Raw genomic sequence first — 18,330 nt, forward strand, 5'->3', positions numbered from 1 at the left:
GAAGAAGTGACCTCTGATCTGACACTTGGAGATTCTGAAGTTCAACAAGCAAAGTTGGAGAGCAATGCCCTAGTGGAGGAAGCAGCATAGGCGACGCTAGAGCAGGAGAGAGAACTGGCAGCCAGAATGAGAGCGTGACTCTGGCTCCAGAGAGGAGGGTGACCGAGGCTCTCTTGTGCAGCGCGCCCGCGGACCGTAGGGACAAAAAGCAGAGGTTTTGGGGTCAGCCGTATTCCTCAGTCTGCAGAAAGTGTGAGGGCGATGCTGGAACCCCGGCGCATGCTCTCATCTGCCCCACCTGAGTAGGCTAAAGGTCGGCCCACTCCAGCGGCGGTTTCTGTAGCAACCAACAACATCGGGTTGCCCGGGCGACGGCTCCCGGGGAGGCTCGTCTCTATTGGCTGCAGCGGGCGCCTGTTCGCTGTGCGCCACATTCGGTTGGTCAACTCAGCCGGAGGGCCCGCCCATATCCCCGGGCTGCGCTCTAGGTGCTGTGCCGCACAGTTCCGGCCTCAGTGCCCGGGAGTGAGAGATCGGCGTAACCATGAGGGCTCGGTGCCAGAGGTCGGGGGTGAAGGAAGAGCAGGAGGAAGAGGTGGCAGCGGCCTCTGGGCGTCTTGCTGGGCCCCCAGAGGCCGAGGAGGGTTCGGTCGTTGATTCAGACTCCGACCAGGAGATGGAAGGTGCTCTCGGGCGGGGATGAGCGCAGGCCTGTCTCCTCACCTAGGGAGCTTCTATAGCCGGGGTGGAGGGGGCAGGCTGGGGCCCAGTGAGGAAGAGATCCCTGTCCCGCAGGGAGCGCACCCCTCTGTGGGACACCTGTGAAACTGCCGGCAGCACCTCCAGCTAGCCCCGTGCCCTACTCACAATGCTCCTGGCGGTGTCAGGAGTTCCATCTTTAGAAAATGCCTCCCAAGTGAGTGATGTTAAACCCGCCAAACAGTGTAAGAAGGGGTGTCCCACCCCGGAATAGGATCAGGGCGTTTTCCCAACCCACAGGAACAACTAAGCTAATAAATGTATAGAACTTAGAATTGTTTCGATTTCTTCCCCCATAAAATATTCACAAAACATATATGTTTTGTAATCCAGTGGAAAAGGTTCTAATTCTGGCTCTGCCAGGATTAACTACTAGCTGTGTGACTTTAGGGAAAGGACTTGCTTTGTCTGACTTTCAGTTCCCTATTAGCACGGGAAGAAATACTTCTAGGGGGGAACACAGGCTGCATGGTAACACAGGGCAGAGAGTAGGCAGCTGTGTCTGGGGAGGGATCCATCCTGGGGAGGGACCCACATTTATCATCTCCCTATCTTCTTTCAGGCATCCGTGGGCCTGGAGAACTGACCAAAGACACCCTCTACCTGAGATCTTGCCAGGCCCATAGTGTTGTGCCGGCCTCCTGCTTCTTGCGCCAGGGTCGCACCCCAGAGCTGAACCTGCGGCACCGTGGCCTGGGGCCCCAGGTAACCCTGGAGAGACCCTGGAGCCAGGCTTGAAGTGACAGGACCCGTGAGACACCAGCCATGGGAGTGGCCCCTTCCTGAGCCCATACCACACACTCCCCAGCCTTTCTGTGTGTCAGACATGTACCATCCCTACATCAGGGTGAGAGGTGGTATCAGGGCTATGACAGAATTCAGTGTGATGGTTGGGGGTCTGCAAGGGGGCCCCTAACCGGCTGGGGGGGGGCAGCCAGGGTAGGTTCCAAGAGGTGAGATCTGGATGAAGTCTAGAAGGATAAGAAGGTGTCCCTGTCCCTTGGGCATGTGGGAAGGAGAGGGCCATCCAAGCACTGGGTGGACTGAGCCCTGGAAATGAGCCAGGGTAGTGGCCAGCTGTGTCTGGGGCCTTCACCCCTGGGAAGGACCAGGTCCCTCAGGCTCCTCTTTATCCCAGGGTGCCCGGGCTCTGGCTTCAGCATTGACCTCAAATCCCTATGTCAAGCGGCTGGACCTTCGAGACAATGGGCTCTGTGGGGCCGGCGTGGAGGCCCTGGCTGGTGCCCTGAGCAAAATCAGCATTATCTCTGGTAGGTGCTGAGCCTGGGGCAGATGGGCAGATTTGAGTCCTCCCTTTCCTGGGGGTGTGGGCTCCCCCATAGCCAGGTCTTCTCACCCATGGCCTGGTGCTGCTGGGGCAGGGGTGGGTCGGGGTGGTGTTAGTCTCTCTGTGGTGCCCCCAATGCTGGATAGTATTCCCCTCCTGACCCAGCCTGCCCCCCACCCCCTCCTCTTCTGGCCAACAACCCCCTGCTTATGATGGCCTCCTATTGCCTAAATGCTGGGTGAGAGGGTCCTCTAACAGAGACACAGGCGATGGACAATGTGAGAGAGTGGAGGGCTGGGTGGAAAGAAGTGGGGCTGGATGAAAATGCCACCTCTACCACTGATGAGCTAGGAGGCCCCAGGCAACCTGCTCCTCCTCGCTGAGCCTTAGTTTTCAATCTGTGAAATGGCCCCAACAATAGCACTTAACCCCTGGGGTTGTGCTGAGTATGAAATGAAACTGCATATGAAGGGCTCAGCAAGGAGCCCGGCTCACGTACATGCTCTATGCACTGGTCACCTGGGCTGTCATTGCCAGTTCACAGAAATGCATCGGTGAAGACTTCTGTGGGTGTGGTACATTGCTGTCAGGCAGGAATCATCCATGGGTGGTTACCTCGACATCATGGGTATCCTATACAGACCACGAAGTAGGCGGTTTGAACCCTGAGGCAAAGAAGCTTGTGGATACATGGAGGGGTTGTGGGCATCAGAGAAGCTGCCTGGGGCTTGAGGGGATGGATCTAGCTGATGTGAGGCACAGTCCCTGTGCAACCCCAAGATCGTCTGGCTGTCTCGCCTCCTCCAGTGCCTCAGGCCTGGAGATTTCGGGGATAGAGGAAGGGGGAAGAGGGCAGTACCTGGCTTTGGATCCCACTGATGGAGGACTGCTGCCAACCCCTAGATGTGGACCTGTCGGAGAACCAGATGGGAGTGGTGGGAGCCCAGGCGATCTGTGCTGCCCTCACAGTGAACCCAACCATGCAGAAGGTACAACTGGCAGGGAACGGCCTGGAGGAGCACGCAGCCCGGTACCTTGCTGAACTCCTGCTGGCTCACACAGGACTGAAATCCCTGGACCTGAGCTATAACCAGCTGAATGACCATGCAGGTAACATCCAGTCAGAGCTACCATGGGGCACCCGAGCCCATCTTCCTGGGGCAGGGGTGGGTGGAGGTTGACAGGGCCTCTCTGAACATTCATGCTCTGGCTCCTGTTTCCCATGTCCCACTTTGGCCTGCCCCTCTCCCGCTCCTTCCACACAGAACTCTTCATCCATCCCACAGATTGCCATGGACTGCTGGATGCTGATTTAGCCCCTAGTGACCTGGTTATGAACAAGACAGAGTCCCTGGCCTCAAGGAATGCCTATTAATGAGATAATTCTCCATAATTATTGGTGCAACAAAATAAACAGGGCATGAATGAATTGCCCTGATGAATTGAGATGAATGGGGACCCCTTACCTTAGGTGGCTGGGGAGGGCCCTGTGAGATGACATTTCAGCTGAAATGTGCAGGGTAGGAAAAAATCAGCCATGGCAAGACCAGGGAGAGAGCATTTCAAGCAGAGGAAGAGTGAACATGAAGGCTTATTTCCCAGACTGATAGATATCGGTGTGGCTGGGCTAGTGAGCCAGGAGAGAGGGGCTGTGCTGTGAGGTGAAGGGGCTGGTGGGCTCTGGGTGAAGAGGTGGAGGGCTGCAGGCCTACAAATCTTGGCAAAAGGCATGAAGATCTTATTGCAGGTGCTGTGGAAGACATTGATTGGATTCCTTGATCTCACCACTTTTATACCCAGGGCCTTTGCAGAGGCTATCTGCTTTGCCAGGAGCATGTACCTGTCTGTCTTCAACCACTCCAATCAATTATAGGAATCAGTTGGGACCAGAGGTTAGGAACACGGATTCCTCCTGGGCCCTAAACCTGCTGAACCAGAATCTTGGCGGGGCAGAGCCCATGCATCTACATTTTAATAGGTGCCTTAGGAGATTTGTCTGATCAAGAAAATTTGGGAAACACTGTTCTGTCTCAAGCAGCTTAGAGTAGAGGTGGTACCAACCTTGGCCTTTGAGGATTAGCCTTAGAATTTAACTGCCAGATAGCTTGTTTACCTTTTAAGAAAATTACTATGAGAAGTCTGTGAAATTAAAAAAGAAGTTGAAGGGATGGCTCATTCAGTTAAGCACCTGGCTTCAGCTCAGGTCATGATCCCAGGGTCCTGGGATCGAGCCCCTCGTTGGATTCCCTGCTTAGTGGGGAGTCTGCTTCTCCCTCTCCCTCACTAATTCTCTCTCTCTCTCAAATAAATAAATAAAATCATTTCAGACTTCCAACAAACTAAGTATAGGTGTCCCCCTGGGCCATCACAGTGAAAAGGCGAGCACTGGAGAGGCAACCAGGAAGGACAAGGCAGGAAGCTAAGGCCCTGTGAAGGCTACACAATGAGGTAGGGTGGTCTTCAGCTCAGAAAAGAAAAACTCAGCAGGAACATTTTGTTTCCTCAAGTGGGGATTTGTGGGTGGGGCTTACTCCCTTGAAGGGTGAAGAGCTTGGGTGTCCATCTCCCCATCTGACCCAAGGCAAAGGTAGCACCTACCTCATGGTTGGCTACAGACGTCATGGTCATGAAGTCTAAGCATGGAAATTTCAAGAGGCCAATTCATGTATGTAGAGGAAACTTTTCATCTTCTAGTTGTTCAGCAAAGAAGGGGTTTACCTACAAAGCGGGAACCACCTCCCTCTCCTCCCAGTACTAGAAGTATCTGAGGAAGGGGGAAAGTACGTACCTGTAACTGAGAATCTGTGGGTATCAGACCAAGTGCTGGGTTGGGAATCCAGAGTCCTGTTCTCAGGGAGGCTGCCCAGAGAGTCCCAGCTGGCTGCCTTGCAGGGAGCTCTCCAAGGTCCTAAAGCATCTTTCCGCAGTGGGTTCTGGCCAAGCAGGCTATCTTTTCTTCCTTCCTTCCTTCCTTCCTTCCTTCCTTCCTTCCTCTCTCTCTCCCTCCCTTCCTTTCTTCCTACCTTCCTTCCCTTTCTTCATTCCTTTCCTTTCTTTTCTTCTTTTCTTACCCTAAGAATTTATTTTTAAACGATCTCTGCACCCAAGTTCAATCCCGAGATCAAGAGTTGCATGCTCTACTGACTGACCCAGGCAGGCACCCCTGAGCAAGGTAGTTCTGCTCAGTTAGAGCATATGTTTTTCCTCTGTCCTCTTCAAACCAGCCTTATTAAACCACATGAGGAGCTGAGGCCATGGAGAGTGTTCCAGTTCATATTCTTTTTTTTTTTTTAAGATTTTATTTATTTATTTGACAGACAGAAATCACAAATAGGCAGAGAGGCAGGCAGAGAGAGAGAGAGAGAGAGGAGGAAGCAGGCTTCCCACTGATCAGAGAGCCCGATGTGGGGCTTGATCCCAGGACCCCGGAATCATGACCTGAGCTGAAGGCAGAGGCTTTAACCCACTGAGCCACCGAGGTGCCCCCCAGTTCATATTCTTGAGAGACTTCTGGGCTGTTGGGAGAGACTGACCAGGCAAAGAGAGGTCATTAGACCAAGGCCTGGAAGAATGGAAGCACATTGGACATGGGGCTCAAGGCAGCACAACCCAGCTGGGCAGGCAAGGCTTCCTGATGCTGTGAGCCCCAGTTAGAAGGATGAGGAGCTGTTATCCAGGTGAAGAGGGGGTCAGGAGTCTACCCAGGGGGACAACCCTGAGTCATATTGGTGCTGGTGCTTTTGAGCACTGGGAGCAGGTCAGACTGGCTGAATCCTGACAGAGTAGAGAACATGGTGGGTGGTGGAACTTCTGTCCATTTTTATATGCTAAAAATCTCTCAAGGTCTCTTACCCTGCACTGCTACTTCCTTTTCTCTCCCACAAGTGCCTTCTCTCCACACAGCTGCACCAGCCTCCTCACCTCTCTGCCCCCGCCCACCTCAGTCCATACCCTACACCTGCCACTAAGGAGCCCAGCTTTGTCATTTCTTAAAGCCTCACCACTAACTGGTTGGTGCCCCCAAAGACTTGGCTCAGCATTGAAGCCTCTCAGCCTCTCTCTAGTGCCCATCACTCTTACCTCATTTCAGTGGCTTCCCGCCGGCCTGCCAGGCCTGTGGGCATTTCCACAAGTGCTTCGCGCTCCTCATGCCTCCACACATTTGCAGTTTCCTGTGTGTGTTCTCTGCTGTTGTGTGCCTACACAGGTGGTGAGACCCTCAATCTTAAAGGTTATCTCTCTGTCCTCACTGTCCTGACATCCCCACCTAAGGCTGGGTTTGTCCCTACCCTGTTCCAACACATCCCTGTTTGTAGTCTATGATACCTCATATTCCATTAATTTGTATTTATAGTTGGACATGGATTTGAACTTCATGGGTCCACTTATATGCAAGTTTTTTATAAATACAGTATTATATATGTATTTTCTCTGTTGATTTTCTTTTTAAAGATTTATTTATTTATTTTAGAGAGAGAGATAGAGAAATTGGGAGCATACAGTGGGAAGGGAGAGAGAGAATCTCAAGCAGGCTCCGCACCCAGTGTGGAGCCCGGCATGGGGTTTGATCTCACGACCCTGTGGTCATGACCTGAGCTGAAATCAATGGTCAGACACTCAACCAACTGAGCCACCTAGGTGCCCCCCTATGATTTTCTCAGTAATATATTTTTTTATTTGACAGAGAGAGAGATCACAAGTAGGCAGAGAGGCAGGCAGAGAGAGGGGGAAGCAGGCTCCCTGCTGAGCAGAGAGCCTGATGCGGGGCTCAATCTCAGGACCCTGGGACCAGGACCTGAGCTGAAGGCAGAGGCTTAACCCACTGAGCCACTCAGGCACCCCTCAATAATATTTTCTTTAGCTTACTTTATTTTAAGAATATAGCATCTAATATATATATCTTACCAAATGTGTTAATCAACACTTAATGTTCTCAGTAAGGTTTTCTTTCTGATCAACAGTAGGTGTCAGTTGTTGAGGCTTGGGGGAGTCAAAGTTACATGAAGGTTTTCAACTGTACAGGGGTTTGTGCCCCAACCCCATGTTGTTCAAGAATCAACTGGGGGTGCCTGGGTGGCTCGGTGGGTTAAAGCCTCTGCCTTCGGCTCAGATCATGATTCCAGGGTCCTGGGATCCAGCCCTTCATCAGGCTCTCTGCTCAGCAGGAAGCCTGCTTCCCCACCTCACACACCACCCCCTCAGGCCTCTCTGCCTACTTGTGATCTCTGTATGTCAAATAAATAAATAAAATCTTAAAAAAAAAAAGAATCAACTGTATCTCCCCTATTAAATGTGAATTCCTTGAGGACAGGGCAGGACCATATTGTGTGCACCCTGGTGCCTGTGTGCCTCTCAACTTGGTGACCCTGTCACCCAGTAGAGACCCTGGCACACCACTGTCATTAGTATCATTTTTTGAAGGAATGTACAGAATGAGTAAGACCTGTCTTGATATTTCTGAAGGGGAGATACTTGGACCAGCCCTGGCAGAAAATACAGGACTCACTGAGCTTAATATAAGCTGGAATCACCTTCGAGGACCAGGAGCTGTAGCCTTTGCTAGGGGACTGGAGGTATGAACAGCCCTACAACCTGTCTACCCCTCTGGCCTGTCCTGTGGGGACAGGTCTCCCAGGTACCAGCTCCCTGTCTCTACAGCTCTTCAGAAATGAGCCTTGGATCTTTTAAGAAGAGCTTGCAAAATATTTTGTTTGGTGATTTCAATTTTCCCAGCCCCATTTCACGACTCCAAAACACCATGCTTGTTCTTGTGATGCTTCCTGAAGGGTCTATGATTGAATGTTCCATACCTACCTTCTCCGGATATTATAGATATTATAGGCATATGGTTGGTGGGGGACGTCATGCGGTCTGGTGCTCATTGAGGGCATATGCAGATGTTTCTCTGAGGTGACACCCTGCACCCTTGGGTCCTGCACACGCTCTGAAACATACCACTTGCTTCCTTGGATCTTGTGGTTCCTTGGTCTTGGGAATGGGTGGCTCCTAGCCCCTGCCAGGATGTCCCTAGTGCCGGCTCCCTTTGTGGGGTTCTCCTCAGGAAATGGAAGCAGCTGCCTTGCTTGGCCCACTCCCCTGGGGCTGACCTGGGGATCCTGCTCCACGAGTGGCAGGTCAGGCTTTGTCTTCCCAGTGCAGCCACAAGTTCCTACCCTTCTCCCCATCACAGTCCCCCAACAACCCTTCCCTGGAGCCCCTTTGGGATCCTGCTCTGTGCCTCAGAGAACCTTCCCTTGGGTCCCCAAGTGGATGTGAGCCAGATCATCAAGTCTGTCTCTGAGGGTCATCCACACCCACCCTTGGTGCTATGCTCCCATTCATTCAGGTCTCCTGGCCACCATCATTCCAGCCACAAGATTCTTACCTGGAACCTCCAACCTTCTGCTCTCGGTCTGTGTTTTTTTGCTCCTCAGGCCTCCTGGGCTGTGAGGCTGTGGTCCCTGGCCACCTTCCCGGGGGGCAGGGGGCGGGGTAGTGGTCTCCTGGCTTCACTCTTGCATTCCAGGCAAACATCTTCCTCAGAGTCCTGGACATCTCATACAATGGCTTTGGAGATCCTGGAGCATCCGCAGTGGGTGAGGCACTTAAGACCAACAACGTGTTGGAGGAACTCAGCATGAGGTGAGGTATATAAAGTGGTCCCTGGTGCCTGTGTGGCTCAGTCAGTTAAGCCACTGCCTTTGGCTCAGGTCATGATCTCTGGGTCCTGGGATTAAGTCCCACATTGGGCTCCTTGCTCAGCAGGGAGTCTGCTTCTCTCTCCACCTTTGCTTGCCACTCTGCCTGCTTGTGCACTCTCTCTCTCTCTCTCTCTCTGACAAATAAATAAATACAATCTTTAAAAAAGAAAAATAAAGTGGTCTCTGTGTCACAGCCTCCACGTCCAAAGTCACCTGAGCCCTCAGGGACTCCAAGATCTTCCTGCTGTTTACCACCTTAATCCGCAAACATACCACAATCTAAATGATGGGGCTTGAGCCACAATCCAAGAGCACCCAGCTCTGGCCTCCTCACTCAAGTTCAGCATTGTCCTTTGGGTCTTATAATTCCTGCTGCATAGGCGGGGGCTGAGAATTGAAAACATATATGTAAGACAGCTTCAGTAGAGGGGTGCCAAGGTGGCTCAGTCGGTTAAGCATCTGATTCTTGATCTCAGCTCTCAGCTCAGGTCTCAATCTCAGGGTGGAGAGTTCAAGCCACGCACTGGGCTCCGTGCTTGGCATGGGAACCTACTTCAAAACAAAGCAAAACAAACAACAAATAAATAAACAAAACATCTGGTGTGGGGGAGCACTCATGTTCTGCTCAGCAGATGACTGCTGGGGGCCTGCCATGTGTGATTTGCTGTTGCAGGCGCAGGCAGCATCCCAGCCCTGGGCAAGTAATCAGAGCAGAGGCAGCAAACCACAGAGAAAGAGAGAGGCAGAAGCCCAGTAGGTCCTGGACTGTGTGGCTTAGCACTTCCCCTGGGGGTGCTGCTGGAGTGAGCAGGGTCTGCCTGATGCAATTCTGTCCTTCCCATGGAAGGAGCTAAGGCCAGAAGAGGCTATGAGACATGCTGGAATTCGAAGCCAGAACTGGGGCCTGAGAGGTCAGAGGAGAGAGGGACTGGCTCGGAGCTAAAGTGGCCAAGAGAGGTGCTGGGGCCAGAGCTTAGGTCCATCTGGAGAAGCAAGAGGAGAGGACGTGAGGAGGGACCTGAGTGGTTTCCAGCACAGATGCTGTCATGCTGATAGGAATGGGGTGCTGATGGCGGGGGTGGGAGGGGGACATGTGGGAGGACCTGCTAAGCTCTGAGGGCCTGGGGGCAGCAGCTGGCCTCTGCTAGGGAGGCGGGCGGTGCTCAGGGTGTTTGCTGAGTGATCTCCCTGAACACTGGGAGCCTCCAGTGAAGCAGAGTCACTAACCAGTCTTTGCATACCGACCTTCCCAGGGTCCCTGGAGCATCAGTGGAGGCTGGAATGTAAAGTCCATCTGGGTCCATGCTCCTGCACAGCTTCTTGGAAGGTAGCAAAATGCTCATGTCTTTCTGTTGCAGCAACAACCGCATCTCTGCAGTGGGAGCCTTGAGCCTGGGCCTGGGCCTCCGGGTCAATCAGACACTGAGGATTCTTGTTGTGAGTGCTAGCCTGATGGGGGAGGTCCCACTGCACATGTCCACACAGATCCCTCCCCTGCCACGTCTCTCCACTCCTCTGGCAGTGGAGTACACAGGTTCTAAAGCCCAGATAAGGGAGGGGGGCCTCCTGGCTTCCTCTTGTGACCCCCTTCTTTCCCTTGCCATTCACTCATCCATCTCTCGCCTGACCCATGCACTTCCTCCAACTCCTCCCTCATCGTTGCTTCCCTCCCAGCTGGCCTTCCTCTTTCTCAGCCCATCGGGTCAGCCAAGGTGTACTATTGGCCATAGTCAGACCTACCCAAGTCCTCATGTGCATACCAGGGTTTCCTTCCTTCAGGGTTGCCAGGGGGCTAGGAGCGCCTAGGCAGGACTGAGAGCAGAGGACAGAGAAGGGAGGGTACAACTGAGGGTGGAGAAGGTCCGTGAGGGCCACCGTGCCAATGGCAAGTGCTCAGTGGACAGCGCTGCCAGGTCCAGGGGGCGTCCAGCCCCACCTGGCTTTCGGCACCCTCAACCAGCAGAGGAGCCGTGGTGTAGTCCTCCCATCCCCAGCCCAAGACTCTCTCCTCTCCCACCCACCCCTCCACCCCTGCCACCACCACCACCACCTCCCTCCCCCATACAATCCAGACCTCTCTTAAGCTCTGGATCCCCCTTTCCAGCCACCTGCTGGACAGTTCCTGGATGTCCCATGGGTACAAAGCACAATCTGAAGACATCATCTCTCTCTAAGGACTGCCTCCTGTGGGTGGGGGGTGGGGGAGACTTCCTCATGGAGTCAGAAGTGGGGGCCCAGGGCTCACCCCCCCATTTTTTGTGAAATTTTAAAAAATATTTATTATTTGACAGGGAGAGGGACCGCAAGCAGGGGGAGTCAGAGAGGGAGAAGCAGGCTCCCCGCTGAGCAGGAAGCCCAATGTGTGGGGGGGGCTTGATCCCAGGATCCTGACCCCAGCTGAAGGCAGGCGCTTAACCACTTAACCAACTGAGCCACCCTGGCGCCCCACCCCTACCTTTCTTCCCCATGCCTTCCATCCTTCAGCTTGCTTCCTGCCGAATCCCCAGGCTCCCTGCTCCTCCTTCTCATTTCCCCTCAAGTTCTGTGGACCTGCTAGTTTCCCATCTCTGGCCCCTCCTTCCTACCCACCAGGTGATCTTTCTAGACCAGAAACCTGCTCCCACCCCTCCTGGCTTTAAGCCTGTCAGCGGCTCCCCTCTGGGTAAATCCAGGCTTAGTTGTACATCCAGGCTTAGTTGTATGGCATTCCCTATGCATTAGACTCAAAGCTTTGCCATCACCCCTCTGCCTTCCACCTGTGAAGCTCATTCTCTTACCCCAAGCTGCTCTGAATTTTCTACACGTGGTGCAATCTCTTCCCTCTGTTTTGCTTCCCCGGCTCTTCTTGCTGAAATATGTAGCTCTGCATACCTCCCCTGTAAAGCTCAAGGCAGGTGTTTTAGCCCCTGCCTGACCTTTACCTCCCAAGGAGAGGTGATACACTCTCACTGCACTGAGTTTTCATGATGTTTCCTTTTCCTCTCGTCCCCAAGATGGGTGAGCTCATTAAAGGCAGGGATGTGGGACATCCTGGGTGACTCAGATGGTTAGGGGTCTGCCTTAGGCTCAGGTCTTGATCCCAGGGCCCTGGGATTGAGCTCTGCATCGGGCTCCCTGCTCGGTTCGGGAGAGCTCTGCTTCTCCCTCTCTTTCCCTACTGTTCCCCCTTTCTTGTGCTCTCTCGCTCCCTCTGTCAAATAAATAAATTTAAAAAGTAAACAAATAGAGATGCCTGGGTGGCTCAGTTGATTAAGTGGCTGCCTTCGGCTAGGGTCATGATCCCAGGGTCCTGGGATCGAGTCTTGCATCGGGCTCCTTGCTCAGCAGGAAGCTGACTTCTCTCTGCCTGCTTGTGCTCTCTTTCTCTCTGACAAGTGAATAAATAAAATAATCTTTAATAAATAAAAAAATCTTTTTATAAAAAGTAAATAAATAAAGGTAGGGATGTGCCCTGTGTTTCCCTATCTTTGACATCTGGCAGAGTTGGGCATGGGGGGCTACTCAGCCAGTGTATATTCTCTTCCCCTCTTCCCTGGCTCAAGAGCTTCCTGAAGGGCATTCTGTGAGCAGAGATGACTTCTGAGCTGAGACAGTGGGGCTGTCCTGAGTCACTTCAGCAGACATGAGGAATCCCTCCTTCCCTTTGGAGTTGACCCACCAGTCTCCCTGGGCTCGGTTTTTCTCAATTGTGTGTGTGTTTCTCAGATGTCCAGGAATCCCATGCGAGGCGAAGGCTGCTTTGGAGTTCTAAAGTCTGTCCAAGAGAATCCAATGTCCGCCCTAGAACTCCTGGATTTCTCCGTAAGAGCTTTTCGTTAATCTCATCTGTGATCCTCGCGACAGCTGCATGAGTTATCATTTAGAGGCAGAAAGTGGGGATTAGAGAAATAAAGTGCCCTGCCCTGATGCTTAGTGTGGCTGAGTCTGAGAGCCACTACCCCCAGGCCAGAATTTGGATCACAGAGCCACTCTGGCTCTATTCCCACTCCAGACTGAGGGGTACCGCCGTGGTCTCACCTCCAACCCCTGCCTGGGTTCTTCACTGGCCGAGATAATAGGTGGCTCAGGGGACACAAAGCCTGCTGTTCACGGATTTGCAGGTTCAGTACTTACAAAGTGTCCCTGCCCCCCCCCCCCAATCTGGTCTCTTCTCTCTGCAGGCAGATCATGGTGCTGGAAGAGTCACTCATGTGGCCTTGACGGAGATTAAGACTCCTTTTCATTCACTTGTGCCTTTTTTTTTTTTTAAGATTTTATTTATTTATTTGAGAGAGAGACAGTGAGAGAGAACATGAGCGAGGAGAAGGTCAGAGGGAGAAGCAGACTTCCCATGGAGCTGGGAGCCTGATGTGAGACTTGATCCTGGGACTCCAGGATCATGACCTGAGCTGAATGCAGTCATCCAACCAACTGAGCCACCCAGGCGCCCTGTGCCTTTTTTTTTTTTTTTAAGATTTTATTTATTTATTTGACAGAGATCACAAGTGGGTAGAGAGGCAGGCAGAGAGAGAGGGGGAAGCAGACTCCCCGCTCAGCAGAGAGCCCCATGTGGGGCTCCATCCCAGAACCCTGGGATCATGACCTGAACTGAAGGTAGAGGCTTTAACCCACTGAGCCACCCATGTGCCTTTTTAATATAGAACTTGTGCCTTTTTAATATAGAAAACTAAAAGCAATTACACATTAAGGAGAGAATTCCCAAATAGAGTTATTAAAAGTAAGTCTAGTCTTATTCTAATTCTGATTATTCTTTTTTTTTTTAAAGATAGTATTTATTTGTCAGAGAGAGTGAGCACAGGCAGACAGAGAGGCAGGCAGAGGCAGAGGGAGAAGTAGGCTCCCTGCTGAGCAAGGATCCTGATGTGGGACTTGATCCCAGGACCCTGGGATCATGACCCGAGCCGAAGGCAGCCGCTTAACCAACTGAGCCACCCAGGTGTCCCTCTAATTCTGATTATTCTAATTCTGGTTGATGTCAACCCAGATTTAAGTCAAAACCTTTCCAGAGACTTTTTTTTTCTTTTTTTTACAGTTCCAATCCTTCAGGCTTGGAACAACTGATGTCAGACAGCCTTATTGCTTCCTTCTGCCAGCCCAGTTTCTATAGCTCCAAAGCCAAAGATTAGCTTGCCTTGACCATGTCCCTCCTGCTCTGAGAATTCCTGTTAGCATTGGCTTTTATCATTTAAAAAAAAAGGGGGGGGTGGCCCTGGCTGGCTCAGTTAGAAGAGCATGTGACTCCTGATCTCGGGGCTGTGAGTTTGAGCCCCACATTGGGTGCAGAGATCACTTAAATAAATATTTTAAAAAATAAATAAAGGGATGATATATGAAACTGTTCAGCAAAACTATGTGATTATCCAGTATAACCTATGGTTAGTATCAGGAGCATTTAATGTAATGGAAACACCACAGAGGTGAGAATCAGACAAGCCTGGGACCAAATCCTGAGGCATCAATACGGGATCTTCTTCTTTTTTTTTTTTTTTTTTTTAAGATTTTTAAATTTTATTTATTTGACAGAGAGATCACAAGTAGGCAGAGAGGTGGGCAGAGAGAGAGGAGGAAGCAGGCTCCCCGCTGAGGAGAGAGCCCGATGCAGGGCTTGATCCCAGGACACTGGGATCATGACCTGAGCCAAGGCAGAGGCTTTAACCCACTGAGCCACCCAGGTGCCCCAATACGGGATCTTCTGAATTGGAGAGTATTACTAGTCTAGATGCAATGTAGTATTTTCCTGTTCCTTAACTGTTATTAGTCTAATCTCCCCAGCCTAGATTTTCTCCTCAGCTTTAAGAGAAATAATTCTTTTTCTTTTTTTAAAAGATTTTATTTATTTATTTGACAGAGACAGAGAGCACAAGCAGGCAGAGTATCAGGCAGAGGAGAGAGAGACGCAGACTCTGCTGAACAGAGAGCCCAACTCGGGATTTGATCTCAGGACCCTGGGATCATGACCTGAGCCAAAAGCAAATGCTTAGGGGCACCTGGGTGGCTCAGTGGGTTAAAGCCTCTGCCTTCGGCTCAGGTCATGATCTCAGGGTCCTGGGATCGAGCCCCACATTGGGCTCTCTGCTCGGCAGAGAGCCTGCTTCCTCTTCTCCCTCCACCTGCCTCTCTGCCTACTTGTGATCTCTGTCAAATAAATAAATAAAATATTTAAAAAAAAAAAAAGCAAATGCTTAACTGACTGAGCCACCCAAGTGCCCCTAAGGGAAACACTTCCGAATCCTGACAGTTCATGTAAAACCCTTCCCAGGTTTCAGTCTTGTCTATAGGTGAAATGGGGCTAAAATCTTACAGCTAGGCTCATCATGAAGAGGGGATGAGCTAGCAGACCCCACAGGAAAGGCCTGTGTAGAGAAAGACCCCATTGATGCTAGTATTCCTCTCCTCACTCCCCTTGCTTTTCGTTTGTTATTGAGGAATAACGTCTATCCTGAAAAGTGCAGCTGGATTAGGGCTGTGAATTTCCACAGACAGAACACACCTATGCAATCAGCCCCCAGATCAAAAAATAGTGCAGGCCCCAAGTTGCTCCCCTGGAACCACTTCCCTTTTCTACTTTAATGTTTTGGGGAGTAATGACATTGTCATTCATATGAGAGAAGCTGCCCTAAGATGTTTCTTCAAAACCTTGTGTGTATAAGTGAAAAACAGTGACGTTCTCAGAAGGTGATGCTGTACCGCCTTGTAATGGGTTTCTCCGCAGGAGATCCAAGTGGACAGAGAGTTTGATGACCTTGCCAGCTCAGTGAAGGTACTGCTTCCAGCACTCCATGTAAAGACTGCTGCCCACAGAGTGAAATACAAAAAGGAGTTACCATCAGTCCTCACCCCATCCCTACCAGTGTCTGTCCCTAAGTGACTGTAGTAGGTGGCTTCCTCATTTCACATTGGCCACTTCAACGTCGAGGGTTCTTGGCCTCATAATGCCTTATTACCACTCGAGTCTGCAGTGAGTCCCCATGTCAACCAGGTAGTAGTCCTGTTGAGCCCATCTTGATGAAATTTTGGACACCTGTACCCTCCTCTCCATCCCATGGCCTCTGTTAACGCAGAGACTGGGTCTTCCTTCGTTCCTGCTAATTTGTGTAACTTGTACTGTGTGCTACATATTGAGCTGGGTATGGGGTCAGAGATGTCCAAAGTCTCTGCTCTGGTGACTTCAAGAGACAATCAAAGTACAAACTCAACTTGCCAGAATGCAAACCGACCCAACTTTTCTGGCAGGCGATTTATCATCATGCACACGGGGCTTAAAATCGTCTGTGCTCGTTGATTCAATGGTCTGCAGAAATAACCAGAGCTGCATAAAAACACTGATCTCCAGAGATGTTCAATGAAATGCTGTTTATATGATGAGAATTGGAAATAATCAAAATGCCCACTGGGCACCTGGGTGGCTCAGTGGGTTAAAGCCTCTGCCTTCGGCTCAGGTCATGATCTCAGGGTCCTGGGATCGAGCCCCGCATCGGAATCTCTGTTCAGCAGGGAGCCTGCCTCCCCCTCTCTCTCTGCCTGCCTCTCTGCCTACTTGTGATCTCTGTCTGTCAAATAAATAAAGTAAAAATCTTTTTAAAAAAAAATAAAGAAGTTGCCTAGAGTTGGGGAGATGGGAGGGACTGGGAGCTGACAGTGAAAGGACAGGGTTTTTTTTGGGAGGTGATCAAAATGTTCTAAAGCTGATTGTGGTTGCACAAGTATGAATATACTATGAACTACTGGATTGTACACCACTTTATTTTTTTTTTTTTAAAGATTTTATTTATTTATTTATTTATTTGACAGAGAGAAATCACAAGTAGGCAGAGAGGCAGGCAGAGAGAGAGAGGAGGAAGCAGACTCCCTGCTGAGCAGAGAGCCCGATGTGGGACTCGATCCCAGGACCCTGAGATCATGCCCTGAGCCGAAGGCAGCGGCTTAACCCACTGAGCCACCCAGGCGCCCCTGTACACCACTTTAAATGGGTGAATTGTCGGGTGCCTAGCTGGCTCAGTTGGGAGAGTTTGATTTCTGGGTTGTGAGTTCAAGCCCCACAATTACTTAAAAATTCAAAAAAATCTTTTAAAAAGGGTGAATTGTATAGTATGTGAATTATATCTCAAGAAAGCTGTTACCAGGGCGCCTGGGTGGCTCAGTGGGTTAAAGCCGCTGCCTTCGGCTCAGGTCATGGTCTCAGGGTCCTGGGATCGAGTCCCACATCGGGCTCTCTGCGCGCTCTCTCTCTCTCTCTCTCTCTCTCTCTCTCTGCCTGCCTCTCCATCTACTTGTGATCTCTCTCTGTCAAATAAATAAATAAAATCTTAAAAAAAAAAGCTATTACCAAAACAAAACAAACCCTATTGTTGTGTCCAGATTGTGTAAAAAACATGTAGAAGTGTATATATGCAGGAAAAAACACTAAAAAGAACCCCTGACATATTAAAATGTTTATTAATGACCCTGGGGTTGAGCCCCAGGTCAGACTCCCTACTCAGCTGGAAGTCTGCTTATCTCCCTCTCCCTCTGCTTGTGCTCTCTTTCTCTCTAAAATAATAAATGTTTTTGAAAAATAAAAATAAAATGTGATAGAGGCTATAATTCAATTATTTTTGTGGTACAGTTGGAGCCCTGAGATGGGAGGGTACTATAGACTAAATTGAGTCTTCACCCTCAATTCCTATGTTGAAGCCCAAACCCCAGTGTGACTGTATTTGGAGATAGGAGGTAACTGATGTTAAATGAGGTCATATGAGTTGGGCCCTAATCTGTTAATATTAGTGTTCTTAAAAAAGAAACACCAGAGAGCTGTAGGCAGATACAGTAAGAAGGCAGCCTTTAGCAAGTCAGGAAGACAGACCTTGCTTGAGACCAACCCTTCCAGAACTTGACATTGCACTTCTAGCCTCCAGAACTGTGAAAAAATAAACCTCTGTGCTTAAGCTAACCATAAGTCTATGGTGTTTTGCTATGGCAGGTGAGCTAAGATAGAAGGATTCACTCTCCTGGGGAGAAGCAGGGAAGATTGCTCCTAATTTCTGTGACTCTCCCCTGACCTCCCTCCATCTCCCTCCTTCCTGTTGTCAAAGTTGCCTTTCTAAGGGCAGACCTAATCATACTGTTTGCATGTTCCCAAGGCCTACAGAAAAATTCCAGCTCCTCTGTCTTGTGTGTCCCACTGCAGGGGTTGAGTTCTCCATCCTTCTCTAAGAAGAAGATAAGGGTCTGCTCCAACACACTCTGGGGAATCGCCAGAAAGGGTGTGGCGTTTGGGTGACAAACTGAGAGTATGCCAGAGTTCCTCTTACTCTGCTCTTCTCAAAAATAAATACACATTGGATCCTAAAGAAAGTTGAGTCAAGCTTTATGGAATGAATCAGGTAATTATTCCAAAGTCTCCCAAAATGGACACTGAGCTCCAACCCAGCTCTTGGGGGTGTAGGGGAGGCTGGGGTATACCCTTCCACTCCCTTGTTTCTAGAAACTCAGTTCATATTAAAGAAGGAACCAAATCCTAACTGGTTCCCGGGTGCTGGATAGCAAAGGCCTTTCTACACCAGAAATGGGGTGGACAAGAAAGAGGGTGCAGACTTTAGGTAA

General features: G+C 50.5%; 1 protein-coding gene across 3 annotated transcripts; it reads left to right on the forward strand.

Annotated features, from left to right (window-relative positions):
- Positions 1-446: 446 nt before the first annotated feature.
- On the forward strand, positions 447-18,086 carry LRRC74B (leucine rich repeat containing 74B). Of its 3 annotated transcripts, none has more exons than XM_059410002.1 (9): positions 447-683; positions 1,322-1,464; positions 1,898-2,030; positions 3,017-3,157; positions 7,511-7,620; positions 8,574-8,689; positions 10,107-10,185; positions 12,454-12,549; positions 15,461-16,274. In XM_059410002.1, the coding sequence occupies exons 1-9, from the start codon at positions 545-547 to the stop codon at positions 15,614-15,616; spliced, it is 1,113 nt and encodes a 370-aa protein (XP_059265985.1). In that variant the 5' UTR covers positions 447-544; the 3' UTR covers positions 15,617-16,274. The 3 variants fall into 3 exon arrangements, with proteins under 3 accessions (XP_059265985.1, XP_059265983.1, XP_059265984.1); XM_059410000.1 differs by having other exon boundaries at positions 454-683; positions 2,951-3,157; XM_059410001.1 differs by lacking the exon at positions 15,461-16,274 and adding an exon at positions 17,915-18,086 and having other exon boundaries at positions 455-683; positions 2,951-3,157.
- The last annotated feature ends 244 nt before the right edge of the window (positions 18,087-18,330 follow it).

The sequence above is a fragment of the Mustela nigripes genome, chromosome 8 (assembly GCF_022355385.1).
Source record: "Mustela nigripes isolate SB6536 chromosome 8, MUSNIG.SB6536, whole genome shotgun sequence".
Taxonomy (NCBI): Eukaryota; Metazoa; Chordata; class Mammalia; order Carnivora; family Mustelidae; genus Mustela; species Mustela nigripes.

Bases quoted from the DNA above. Each gene is read 5' to 3' on its own strand.
- LRRC74B (XM_059410000.1), top strand. From the start codon at position 545: ATGAGGGCTCGGTGCCAGAGGTCGGGGGTGAAGGAAGAGCAGGAGGAA. The intron at 1,465-1,897 runs GTAACCCTGGAG...TCTTTATCCCAG, and splicing joins ACCGTGGCCTGGGGCCCCAG to GGTGCCCGGGCTCTGGCTTC. The intron at 10,186-12,453 runs GTGAGTGCTAGC...TGTGTTTCTCAG, and splicing joins AGACACTGAGGATTCTTGTT to ATGTCCAGGAATCCCATGCG.